At 35.6% G+C, this 14,873-nt stretch overlaps 1 protein-coding gene across 3 annotated transcripts in view; it reads right to left on the minus strand.

The window, feature by feature from the left end:
• LOC139991606 (UNC93-like protein) overlaps positions 1 to 14,873 on the minus strand; it is a 31,217-nt gene that overhangs the window by 14,893 nt on the left and 1,451 nt on the right. For 2 of the 3 annotated variants that reach the window (XR_011800880.1, XM_072011850.1), the window contains exon 2: positions 6,419 to 7,102. Coding sequence is in view for 2 of the 3 variants with exons in the window: in XM_072011850.1 (XP_071867951.1) it covers positions 6,419 to 6,684 (266 nt within the window). In the remaining variant the exon portion in view is untranslated. Of the gene's footprint in view, positions 1 to 6,418; positions 7,103 to 8,003; positions 8,139 to 14,873 lie in introns of all 3 variants that reach the window. The other variant, XM_072011851.1, reaches the window with a different exon arrangement.

A 14,873-nucleotide genomic window follows, 5' to 3' on the forward strand; every position in this document is an offset into this window, starting at 1 on the left:
ATTCGAAGCCGCATATCGGGCGGTCATTCAGGAGTATCTGGAATTGGGTCACATGACAAAAATCACATCACAGCATCAATCAGGTGGAGAATACTATCTGCCACATCACGGCGTAATCAAGGAATCCAGTCAAACGACGAAGCTCCGAGTCGTGTTCGACGGATCGGCGCCGACTACCACCGGCGTTTCCTTAAACGATACGCTTCATACCGAACCTGAGGACTTATTGGATGTCTATACAGACCTGAAGATACGATTGGTTAGACTCAACAACATTGATTCTTCCTCAACGGATGCCTCCAACGCAGCGGCGAATCCAAAACTATCGGAATGCAGCAGCAATACTTCCAGCAGTTACCAGAGACGTAAGAATAATCTAAATAATAACAGTAACAATGATCATACTCCGCCGACGGAGAATCTCGTATCGAGTCTAGCGCCGATTCCGTCGCATGACACGCGAAGTTCATTGCATAATACTCGCAGCGCGCCAACACGCGACTCGACGACGATCAGGTTCGCGTCCTCATCATCTGAAAAATCTGATTCAACGCTATCAAACGCCGTGAATCAGACAACCTCTAACGTTCCCTGCTCATCGCCTGCATGCGACTCGACGACGACCAAGTTCGTGTCCTCATTACCCGAAAAATCTGATTCAACGATACCGATCGCCGTGAATCAGACAACTTCTAACGCCCGCTGCTCATCGCCAATACGCGACCGGACGACAATCACGGTAGCATTATCATTACCCAAACAATTTGATTCGACGATACCGATCGCTGTGAATCAAACTACCTCTCACGTTCGCAACTCATCGCCAATACGCGACTTAACGACGAACAAGCTCGCGTCATCATTATCTGAACGATCTGATTCAACGCTACCAATCGCCTTGAATCAGACAACCTCGAACATTCGCTGCTCATCGCCAGCACGCGACTTGGCGACGGCCAGGCTCGCGTCATCGTCTGAACAATCTGATTCAACAATGCCGATCGTCTTGAATCAGACAACTTCTCACGTCCGCAGCTCATCGCCTACACGCAACTCAACGACGACCAAGTTCGCGTCCTCATTATCCGAAAATTCTGATTCAACGCTACCAATCGGCTTGAATCAGACAATCTCTAACGTTCGCAACTCAGAGCCAAAACGCGACTCGACGACAAACAATTTCGCATTATCATTATCTGAACAATCCGATTCAACGCCAGCAAGCGCCTTGAATCAGACAACCTCTGACACTCGCAACTCTTCGCCAACACGCGACTTGAAGACAACCTCTCACGATCCTCTGGACCGGAAAAAACTGAATCCCGTTCATGACAACAGAGTCAATTTCGAATCAAAACCTACAGCAGGGGTTTCGAAATCCATGATAAGATTCTCTAGGAACATTTCCTCCTCAATCAACATCTCAATGTTCAGTCTGTCTTACAGCACGTTACCTGTATCATCTGAGAGCAGGAGTATCATATCGGAGAGTCATTCTCCTGGACATAACACGAAGATGCCACCTTCGCCATTTCCGAAAGGGGCCACATCTGCAAATTACCCGAAGCGGAATACTCATCACGGTGTCACCACCGTAACGAATTCCTCAAATGAGATTAGTTGTCAAACCACACCATCAGTTTTCAATACTTATCCACTGAGCCCACAGATTGCTGCATCGGACAAGTCTCGGGAAAAAACCACGAAGATCTCACTGGAGTCACCCCTGGCTCCAATAACGCCAACATATTCTCCAATGCCAAGGCAAGTCACAGTTACGACGTCCAGCGTCGCGACGCCCAACGCTCATTCTCCGCCAAGGATCATCACTAAGAGAGCGCGATTCGGGCGGATCATCGGGGGGAGCCCAACCTCCCAATCAACTCCAAAACTCCGCATCGTGTTGGACGAATCAACATCAGGCAACACAAGAATTCCGTTCAACGACACCTCATGGGCAGAGGTGTTCCAAGACACTTCCTGGGTCGAGGTACTCCACGACACCTCCATGATCGAGACATTCCACGACACTTCCTGGGTCGAGGTACTCCACGACACCTCCATGATCGAGACATTCCACGACACTTCATGGGCAGAGGTGTTCCATGACACTTCCTGGGCAGAGGTGCTTCACGATACCTCCAGGATCAAGGCACAAAACGACACTTCCTGGGCCCAAAAACACAACCGCAAATTCCTAAAACGACGAGAACCACAGCGATCGAAACTACAAGGAGTTTCCGAACAGGACATAAACAACAAACTTGTCAAATCACTATAATCTAGTAATTTTCAGATGTAATCCGTACTCTACGAAGGGAATCTCGCCCATTCATCAACCTCAGAATCACCTATTGCAAATCATTTACGTCAAAGAGCGAGAGGATCGCAACCACCGCAGAATCCAGGTATTCGTATCCAACTTATACGTCTTGCAGTTAATGCAGTCCACATCGAGCTGGTCAACGATCTCATAAGCGAGGCCTTCGTCGCGTCTCTGGGAAGATTCATCGCTCATCGAAGGGTCAGTCTTTCTAGCCGGCCGATGGATCGAATGGCACTTCACACTCTCAACTCGCCTCACTTCAACGGATTGCGGAAGCTAGCAGCAATTCTTCAAACGACATCTCAGACGTGTCGTCATTAACAAGCTTCATACAATTAAAACGCGAAACACACTCCCTATCAGAATCAAAACCAACCCTCAACTCCAGACCGCCAACTTCGATATCTCCAGATCGAAACGATCTCTTAATCCTTACTCCCAGTCACCTCCTCATCGGAGACTAACAAGTTTGCGAGATTGAGTTTTCAGGGATACTCCAACCAACCTTCTCCAGCTAGCATCAAGAATATCCACACGAGCTGAACATACGAACCAAAGGGAGCAAGGGCAGTTACGGCATACTAGAAGACATCATCGTCCTCCTCATAGAAGACAACGTTCTCCCAATGCGATGACCATTGGGCAGAATCATCAAGGTCCAGCCCGGCGCAGACGGCATCATACGGACGGCTACCGTACGAACGGCAACAAGCACACTGGATCGGAGCGTCAAGCGGATGGTACCACTACCGAGCAGATCGCCGACAGATGACTCCGAAACACCCAACAGTTACGAAGTCTAACGAGAGATCCACCTCACAGTATTACTCATAGTACTTGATCGGTACCCTCTCAACGGGGGGAGTATGTTACGCCACGAGGCTTTTTAGAGATCGTATTTCCAACCGTCGCTCGCGGCCCTCCAGCGTCGCAGATACATCCTCTTATCTGCCCGACGAAAAATATACATTGTATCGATGAGCGCATATTTATCACCAAATAACGAGTTCTGGAACCGTCGATCTCGGACCGTTATTTTATAAACGAAGAAGTCGGCCTGCGTGATCATCGGCGCGTGCGATGGCGTGATCCGAGCATATGGGGGGTCGTCTCCCCGAAAGACAAAGAATCGGTCTAAGGAGGTCAGTCTCAATCGAAATCTCTTACGGATCAGTCTCAATCGAACACTCTAACCGATCAGTCTCATTCGAAATCTGTAACCGAGAAGTTCATTTTCGTCGTCCGAACAGTCAATAACTCTACCACGGTTCTACCTTCAAATCAATCCGTTTGTAAAGTCTAACTATCTCATCGAGAGATATCGTCAAATCGGGTCACATTTTCTGTAACGCATAAGCTGTACTCATCGTCAAATACTTGTGACGCTCATAACATTGTGTAATCCATTGTTGAATATATACATCATATTAACCTGTTAACACAGTGTTAATTTCAATTAATCACCCCTGTTATCCTAACCGAAACACGGGGAACGACTACTTCGCGGCGTCGATTATACGAATCGTAGCGAGAATTTACGCCTCTCGCTGACGCGTTTTCCTCGCGACCGCGTCTCTCCGCGAACGGTCGTAACAGATGGCTATAAACACTTTTATTCTTTACTCTACACACGTTACTTAACACTGAAAGAAAAACTATAGGAATATTAAAACATACATTTTTGGCGCAGAAGCCAGATTACCGGAAGCGATTCTGAAGATAGATGGTGATACTGAGTAAGGCTGAGAATTTCATGGGCGATAAAATTCGATAATAAACTTTACTACTTCCATGCTATAACCGGAAGCAGTCTCACGAAGAAAATCGTCGGCGTCTCATAAATCGCAATCGTCGATAAGATTCTTGAATTCTTCTGAGTTTTCAAAATCATCGGACACGAATCTCAGTCTGGACACAATTTCTCCATTTTTCTCCTCTCATAAAACGATAAGGAAAGGAAGGAATATAAGCTACTTTTTTTCCTAGTTTACGAATTAGCGACGCACGCAATTTCATTTTACACAATTCTACCACTTTGCTCGAGCCTGCAAACGCAATACAATGCGGCACATTAGAAAACACAAAGGATGAACGCCCTTTAGCCGCAACTCTTGATCCTTTTAAAGTAAATGAGTCATGTGCGCTCGGACAACGCCGAGGTGAAAAGCAGAACAACGCCGCTACTATTAGCAACGTCCCTTAAATATGCTGTAACGCTAAGACATACGCATTTATTCTGTTTCAAAAGTGATACAATTCAAGCTACTTTATATAATTCACCAAATTCGGTTATGAAATTACAGTCACCGCGATGGAACATCTAGTGAATGTTTCACGACTCTCCGACGTTGTTATTAGAAATTGTTATTGTCGCGAAAAATTACGAGGTTGAATTTGAGATGGTACAATATCTTCTTGCAACTTCGTTGATCGATAATTTTTAATTACGGTTTGGGTTAGGTTTCTACATAGACACCTTTATTGATTTAAAGTCTTCTGTCGAAGAAACTTTAAATGTTGAGAGAATCCTGGTATCTGTTGGAGATTTAGTTACAAAACTGTCTTCAAAGTGGGTTAAGAATGGTTTTGTTCTTGGGAATTATGATGGAATATTCTGCGTAGAATGAAAGAGATCTTTGTAAATTTTGTAGTGCCGATCTGAGATTTTTATCGAGTTTTCCAAGATAATTTCTGCTAAAAGTTTCCAATAAATTTGTAAATTATAATATCTGAACACACATATCTTTGTAGATTTTTTATTGTCAATCTGTGATCTATACTGAATTATTTCAGATGACTTTTCACTGAGTTTCTAATAAATTATTAGATGCAAGAGAAAGCATACTTCCGCAAATTTTTTAATTTGAACATCACTTGGTGATTGATATGTATATATTGGAAATGACAAATGGGCTGCTAGATTTTGAAATATATTGCTTTCAAAATTACACGATAAATTTACGAAATTTTCTAGAAGTCGACAGCAGAATTGACATTATAATATACGATAATATTTTCGAAATGTTCTCAAGCATCATAAATCACATATTTTATCCCGAAATTAAATAAAATCCTAGGTTAGGTAATATGAGAGCAATTAAAGACGTTCTTGAGTATCAAATTGATCTGTTTTAAAAAATAGAAAATGTGACTTAAATTTTTCCTCTGTAGTCTTCTGATAATTATTAAATATACTTCCTTTTTCGTAATCGCAAAAGGATTCCAAATAATTATTCTCAAGTGTTCGACAAATTTTGGTTATGCTTTAATCTTGCGATTTAATAAATGATCTGTAAATAATAAATCTATCCATTAGACTCTCCATTTAATTCCATGATATAAATAAAAGGGTATAAAAGAAGATCATATACATCTTTGATTGACGCACAAACGAAAGATGAACAATCGTGACTTTTCATTAAATTGTGGATGTTTTGACAGACATTTATTTTTAAATAGGAAGATATTTCTTTTATTCACTAAATATTGTAAGTAATTTACTTTGTATACTTTATGCATGTATATATATATATATATATATATATACAATACAATATAATACAATATTTAGTGAATAAAAGAAATATCTTCCTATTTAAGAATAAATGTCTGTTAAAACATCAACAATTTAATGAAAAGTCACGATATATATATATATATATATATATATTTCTTTACATTATGTACATACTGTAAATTACTTCAAATTTCCTATAAATACATAAAAATCCGCGATCATGTTTTCTCTTTTTCTTAATATATGTACAGTGATTTACAACTTGATGAACATGAAACTTAAGCATTATTTAACTTATCGCTGTTCATTTAAAAAGTATGTGCAGTAAATAATATATTACAATGTATGCTTTTGCCAACTTCGATATTTGTTTTAATATGTTAAAAATCAATGAATTATTTAACTATTATAAACGAATGCATATAATAATAATGTCCCGCATTCTATAGTGTCCGAATATTAATATAAATCATTATACATATTTGGAATTGATCAATGTAATATATTATAATATTCAGTTATTAAAAGCATCCCCTGTAATAATTGATTATCAAAAAAATGAGGAACCACATTACCTTATAATCAGAGTCGGCAGAAAGATATTGCTGAAGATCAGACTGCCATAAATTGATGCCAGCGTGAAGGTACCCAACGATCCATCGGCATTAATCGAGCTCTGTAAATTCGTCGCCCCCATGAATGCCGTGAAGTTCACCATAAACGCGATTCCAATTATCAGAACATTCCTCGTGATACGCCATCGTTCAATAGGTTTAAAGCCAGTCCTCTCCGATCGTACTTTCACAAATTGTCCTGTCGTGTCCGTTTTATCCAACGACATGATTCGTTTCACGTTTCTCCCGCGATTTTAATTACGATCGCGACAAATCCTTCCGCCAATGTCTGGCATCGAACACGTTTTTAGGATCACGTTCGACGTTCGCGCGACGCCGCATAAAAATGTGTCTTTCACAAGCACACGGCACGTATCGACCGATACATCGACGATCAGACGGCGAGTGATGAAATTTATTGGCAGCTTGACTGAAATATTACCACGATATCGCTGCGAATGTCCGACGTTATCAATGGTCCTCTTCGAACGATTATGTATTACACAATGGTCTAGCTCTGATCATTGGGTAACGATCTTCGAGCGATATTCACAAAATCACGAGTGAATGATTAGGTAGGTCGGGAAGTAACGTCGATCTCATAATTGGCGTTTCTTGTAAAGTGAGTTTCCTTTATTGGGGCGCCTGCAACAAAAAGTTACAATCGTTCTAACGCAGTTTACGAGCTTCGATGAGCGCAATCGTGCTTCTTGTATTAGAGAACACGTGCATAAATTTCAGCATAATTTTCTTCCATTTGTATTCATTTTGGATAATATTTATTCTGTGGTATTAAAGATATTTGGCCAACTTGTTATATCTCTTGTTGGTACGAGACGAACAGAGTTTAAAAATAGAATTATTTTATTATGACAGATAACAGTCTCGAGGTTAAAAATCTTTCAGTTCGAAAATTATCCTCATTCAAACAACGATAGAATATTTCATATTCAATTTCACTTTTGTATTAGATAAATTTCCTATGACTGTAGATACTTTTGTAACGTAGTGAGAAACAGAATTAATCTAATTTTCGTAATACGAAAGTTTCAAATTGGAGAAAGTAATCTCTGAGCAATTTCAAACACAGAAGTTTTCTTTAATGAAAGTTAAAATAAAATGTAATATTATTCCTTTATGCAATAGCTCTTTTATATTTTATAGTTATAAATGTGAACATTTTTGTAGCGAGAAACAGAACTTTTCTAACTAATTACAGTTTGAAAGTCTGTCTGAAAATGAAACTTTATTAAAAATTCCAGTAAAAAGAAGATGTAAGCAGTGAATAAGTGTGAAAATTTGTGAATGTATTATTCTGAAAGATTTCTAATTTTACCTCTCTGTTCAACGATTCCTTTGAACTTTATAATTTGAAATATACATAACGCATTATAATGGTTCCCATGGAAAGCAAAGTTTATTCAGTTCCCTTAATAATTTAAAAAATGATTAAATACTATTTTCTAGAATATTTTTAATACAAAAATATTACAGACTTCCCTCTCATAAAATACTCAAAGTAAAATAGAGTAAATATCTATCTTACATTTAAAGTTTATAAATGGAAACGGAACCAATCATCCCTGTCTCGTAGACAAGGTAAATTTTATTGACCATCCTATTATCCAGCATCCTATTATCCATCGATAATGACACACTGGCGTGATGAAATGGATTTAACCTGCAAGATAACCAACCTGTTTACGTTCCATTGACAGGCTATACGTTATATAGCTATACGTCGAGACACGAAGGGTAGTATAAGTTATTGACACAGCGATGTTTAGTGTGAATGGCGAAGGAACAAATTTATCTTAGTGAATGATCGAGTAACTCTCATTATGAGGTAAGTTCCACCCGACATTAGTATGACTACACACGTCACACTCTATCATTATGATGATATCAGTACCTTACGCACAACAGTTTAACTTGTCCATCAGAGGTATTACGTCAAGAAATTATGAGTTTATGATTTTACTTTTATTAAGATTTAAGGTTTTATTAAAGGATTAAAAGGCTAAAGATAGATATGTTAATTTGGGAACTATGCCAACTTCGTTGACTGTATTTTATTTTAAAATATAAAATAAGCGTAGAAATTATTTATTTTGCACTGTATTATGTATATATTATTTTACAATTTATTTGTAAAAAAAATGGGATGAACATTTTTTATGGACGATCCTTTTAAATCTTATTAATTATTAGACATTTTTATAATTGAGTCGATATATTATTTCGTAATCTTATTTGGATATTTTCTATATTTTTACATACGTACACTTTGCATTTTGAAATTTCTTATAAATGCATACAAATTTACAATCTATTGATTATATAAGTTATTATATAACTTAACGAAACACTGGAATCAATATTTGGAGGTTCGAAAGTATCAAAAATAAAGTATTCTCGAATTATAATATTCTATTAAAGCATTCTAGTTCTGAAACTTTAAGAATACAGAGGAATGATAGAGAGTTAACCAAGATGAATACACCATTCTTCACTTTGACGTTTACATGATACTTTTTCCCACCTTTTCAAAGTGTTTTCAATAAGATGTTGGTTGATGATTGCTTTCGGAGTAGAATTTCCCGTTCAGTGATTGATAAGAGAGATCAAGAGGGGAATGTTAAAAGCACGATGTACAGACATTGAAAAATGTACTACAGATGGAGGAAGAGAAATGAAGTTTATTGAAAGAAGCACGAAACATGTGAAACAACCGTGGCACCACTTTGTGGAAGATTCTGTTAACTTGCTAAAAAATAATGTATATTTTCCTATAGTTGAAGTGCTTTATAAGTCATTTTTGGTATATATAAATCTTATTAGTTTCCTCAACTCTGTCGTTTTTGTTTTTCATACCTAAAACGAAGACTTAAAATTGATTCTTAGTGCAGGCTGCTTAACAAAATTTGTATTAGAATGTCACAAACAATATTATGAATTTTATTTAATATTCAAACTGATTTAGGAAGCCATATATTCAACAACTATTAATATTATAAACAAATATAATATATTACAACAGGATTGACATTAAAACACAAACAATTCGTTTAACAAAATTTTTATAAAAATTTCATAAGCAATACCATAAATACTATTCGGTATTCTAACCAACTCAGAAATCAAGAATAAAACACAATAAATTTGTATTAAACTAGGAGAACAGAATCGATATTAGAGCAATAAAATTTCCATGAAATGGATGTTTAAAGTATGCTAAAATATTCGATCCAGCTACGAACAATTTTTAATATGGAATCTCGAGGATAGGATAAATGTCGAGAAGAGGAATGTACATATGTCTGTGTCGATATTGCAACATTCAAACCGCTGAATATGAATATTTATATCGACACATGGACGATTGAGACAAGTTACACGATTTACGCAGCTCAAGATGGTGATCTCAAGGTTAGCGGCTACAGGAAAAACTAGGATTTTAAGAAAAATTGCATAACTGTAGGATATTTTCATTTGTAATCGATTAATAGATAATTTAAATAAAGGTTCGCATTATCAACGTTCTATCGCGTTCTCCGGTTGGCTCGCATGTATAACTAACAGTCTGAGTCTATTTGCTATTATTCACTTAATACAATAACTATTCATTTAGAAAATACATTCTAACAATATTCTAATTAACAATAGAAATAAATAAAATATTTTAAACTTCTCAATCAACAAAAAATAAAAATCAATAAAATTAAAACCAATTCAATGAAAATAAAAAAGGTTGAAAAGTTTGATTCCGTGATATTTTTTAAACTATACTCTAAAAAAATTAAAAGGAATATTCCAACTCATCACTAGCTAAACAATCTCTTTTCATACAGCGTACATAAGAAAAATTCCGAAAATGATTTTTCTTTATATATGACCAGCTATAAAAACCCGACAGAAATCTCAAACTATAAATACATTTATCTATTAGTATGAAATAAAGCCACAAACACACGTTTTCTTGTTCAAATATAATCGAAACTTAGTCAAGGTTAAAGCCACGACTAATATGACGAAAATTAAGAATCAGTGCAACCTTGGACTAACAGTACTTTTTTAAAAAAATAAAGTTAGACAATATTGACATTCACTGCGAACATAAACACGAATAGATGATCAGTATCGATTGTGTATGATTGATATCGAGACGTACGATTGTCTCAACAAACAATACGTCCTTGAAGATCCTTATTCGTTGCTCCTTTCACGAGGTTCGTTCTGGAACTGGATACATTTTCAATTCCACTGATACACGCCTGGCTAGCTACCTAACTATCATATAACCTTACAATTACGGTGCTACAACCGGTTACCATGGATTCGTATAGGAGATTGTAAAATGATTGCGTGAGTTGTGAATGTTTGAGAGGAATAATTCTTAATACATGTGTAGAATCACGTTGGAACTTCGTTGACTTTAGAATGATTACTTTGATTCACCAACTTTAAGAATAAAGATATAAGGGGGAACTATAAGAAGAAAATATAAGAAGATAGTTTTCATTACCATAAATGATTGACTGATATTAATCTACTAAAGGCTAGCGTTGCATTAACGCAACATCTCCTCGTAATATTTTCCGATTAATATACATCGTCAAATTCTGTTTTTTTAACATTGTGGCTATATAAAGGAACTCCACAGATTCAGTTAGTATTTCTTTTCTTTTGCTATTACTTTTCCATCTTGATTCTACAATTTTATTAAATTCTAAGATATGTTAAATAGATTCTAAAATTTCAAGAAATTGAATTATGATAAACCATTGATTGGTCCTTAATTAAACATTACAATTAGTATGTCGTGAAGTAAATGTGGAGTTAGTCAAGGATTCTAATATTTACCCTGTTTAAAAGAATTGTTGTTGGCGTATTAATGAATCCAAGCGGAAGCGTAAAATCCTATACGTTTGAGAGACTTTGATAGAATAATAAAAATTGATCTTACACCAGTTATTTAAACAAATGCACAGATACAACAAGTGGATATAAAAATCAGGGTAGTACAGAAAATGGACCTCTTTGGTAATTATCATAGCAAAAAGACTTCCAAGAACATTCTTATGAGAAAAATACGATAATAGGAAATGATGTATTATTAAAAAGGACCATGTGGATCTTTAAGCACCTCTGTAAATAAGGATCATCGATCACTACTATCCTAGTACACTAAGGGTTAATAGCACTGGGAGCCGAAATACTCTTGACTTTAATATTAACAGCAAAAAGAAAACACTATAACTCATTTCCCGAAAGAAGAAAAATGGTGTTACTATCTTCTCTTTCCTTACCATCCTTTTTTATTATCAATCTTTTATACAAAACACTGAACGATTGATCGCATAAAGGAACTCCAAGTACGAAATTAATTATCTCAAAGAACCCTCGAGGAATAGTCTCGTTAAATAATCCCCAAAAGTAGAAACATCGAGTTACTAAATCGGTTTATCCAAAGAGGTTTGACTAATTATTTCTAATTTCCTGCGTCTCCATCATCTACAGCCCCTGGATACGCGTGTTCTGCTATCGAAAATTAAAGAAAATTAACATAGCTAGGCTCCATGGAAACAGAAAAGCTATTAAGTATATTGGCAACTCGGTTCATGATCCGATTACGTCTTTGTTGCAGCGGAAATTTCGAAAAGCAACAGCGATATTCCACAAGATAGACGACGCATACAATTTATATGCGTCATTTTCATGCATTTGCATACTTATCATATTTGGCCTCAGCTATAACAACTTTACTAGGCACATACGAAATTAGACAACAAATGCATTGATGGCGACGCCAAATGATTGTACTTCAAAAATATGATAAATTTTTATCAAGAAGCAGATCTAAAACTTAGTAAATTTATTCGATCAATCCTATGCTACAAAAATTGTGTCTTTCTTTGATTTTTCTGTTATTCATAAAATATTGGGATACGTTTTTCTTCATTGCTTTATATTTTTTATATCTCTATATTTATATATATATATTATAATAAAAATATATTATATATAAATATATATATTTCTTATTATAAAATATAACGTATTACTGTCTGAATTGTACATTTTAATTAACATTTCTAGAACGTACTGTTAATTAGATGATTGAGGAATTTAATTTCAAAGATACGGGTTTTGTCCAAAATATGAAATCAATTATCGTATATTGTATAAAATTGGAGAATTCATCTACATATGTAATATGTTGCTTCAATCACGCAGTTTTTCATACTCTCTAAAATTTTCAGTTTTGCTTGTGATAATATTAAACGATCTGTATAATTACACTATATATGTACACATTTGGCTTTCATAAAAATTCGTCAACTCACCAGCTAGTATTAGACTTACATCTTCAAGTCTAACAGATTTTTTATTTTCAATTATGTCATATCGCTTTTCTACTTAATTATTAAGTAAAACAAAAATAAAGAGACCAACAAGAATGCACATCACATTTTTTCCGTAATCTTCAATTATTTAAATCACTATAAAATCATTCTTACTATCCTTTCGATTTAAACAGAAGAATGTAAAAAATCCATCGAAAAGAAATCAACTAGTTGCCGCTGAGTAAAGCGCCGCGGCATTAAAACAGGAATCGTAGTCGTTAGAGTTGGAGTTAATTTATCGATCGATTACCACATTATTCCTACGAGAGTACGACTTAACATTTAGATTTATTTCAAACTCTAGACTATTTCTGCCTCGTAACGTTTCGAAATTGTAATCCGAACGAATCGCCACAGAAACAACGCACACCAGCTTCTGTGACCGTATCAAATTTATGCTTTAATCCAGGAGTCGGCGATCCTCGAATTTCGAGGTTTTAATTAACAGTAAACACTGATTTACATTCGTGCCACGAGATGTATTTCGTGTAACCTGGAATTTCGCAGAATTTCGACGTTTTTTCACGCCAAACGTCACGCCTCTTCTAAATCATAAGTCTGTAGCGTTTGAGCCACCCTGTAAGTAATGTGATTTCTCGGAGAATTGAAAGTTATTGTAGAAGCAGTGGAATTTGTTGCGACAGAAATTTTAGAAAAAGGAAATTGAAATTTTGGCTTCTCTTCATAATTTTGTACAATATTTTCAAGTTTTCACATTACGTATAGGACAACCTAATTACTATCATATAAATTAATTAGGATGCTCTGGAACAGCTATCCACATCTACATTCTTCACACCGTACGATTTAGTAGAATCGTGTAATTATATTTTTCTTATATTAACATACTTAACGTTCTACAGACACGATATCACGTTTCATAGACTTAATTGCTTTCGGAAATATCAGCCAATTATTATATACCCTAATCGACAATAATTACACGGTTAATTTATTCCAATTGACTTTATAAAACCTTGCATAATTTTTTAACGAATAATGCGTAGTGTCTCTTATGGTTTTGTTCATGATTCTGTATAAAAATAACACGACATTGGGATCGATACTAGGATTACAAACAGAAACGTCAGGTGCATGACGATATCTGTCGCGTCAGATGAAATTTCCTCGAGAGCAGAATATTTCCCGAACGACGAATTCATGTAGTACGCTGCCGCGACAATTTTTCAATAATTTTCCCTTCGAGGACTGGATGATGTTATTCTAAACGGAAAACGAGTGGCTTCTATGTTTGTCACAACGTTTTTCCATCGAATTGGCAATCGTTGGAAGTTGACACGAATTTCAATTCGCAATTAATACTGGATGAGGCACAGTAATGACATATACGGTAAATCAGATATGTGGTTAATTACTTTGTTCAGTGACAGGATCGAAACTCAGTCGAATACACATTCACTACATTATATGGAAACCTCAGAGAGAGAAAACAATAAATCACATTTTCCATTTTTGATAAAAGAACAGTTTTAAAGGCCAGTACGTTGTCAATTAGTTCTCTTGTTACTGAAATTGTACTATTATTTGTTTTTTTACCCTCTTTATAATTTTAAAAATTTTGTTCGTAATAATAAAATATCGAAAATATTAAAAGAAAAATAAAATTCTATACATGAGGTCTTAACAGTTACATCTTAGACTTATACAAAAATTTGGCAGCCACATCTTTGAAAATTAATTAGGTTTTTCCCACTTTTAACTATTTTATATTAAAATATTAAGATTTAATCATAAAATGACAGTATGATAAAAAATCTTTTCTATAACCGTCATATTTTTTTTTGTCATGTCCTGTAATATGACAATTACGAAATATTTATAGTAATCTATCGAATCTACTAATATAAAATTCAGAGAATAAGAATTAATGTTATTTATGCCTGACAATATATTTCGCTAATTATAGAATAATTGCACCACAAAAGCTATCGGATTTCACATCCAGAAAAAATTCATTCTATTCCTAACGCTTAAACATACATATACAT

This window comes from Bombus fervidus, chromosome 10 (genome assembly GCF_041682495.2).
Source record: "Bombus fervidus isolate BK054 chromosome 10, iyBomFerv1, whole genome shotgun sequence".
Lineage (NCBI taxonomy): Eukaryota > Metazoa > Arthropoda > Insecta > Hymenoptera > Apidae > Bombus > Bombus fervidus.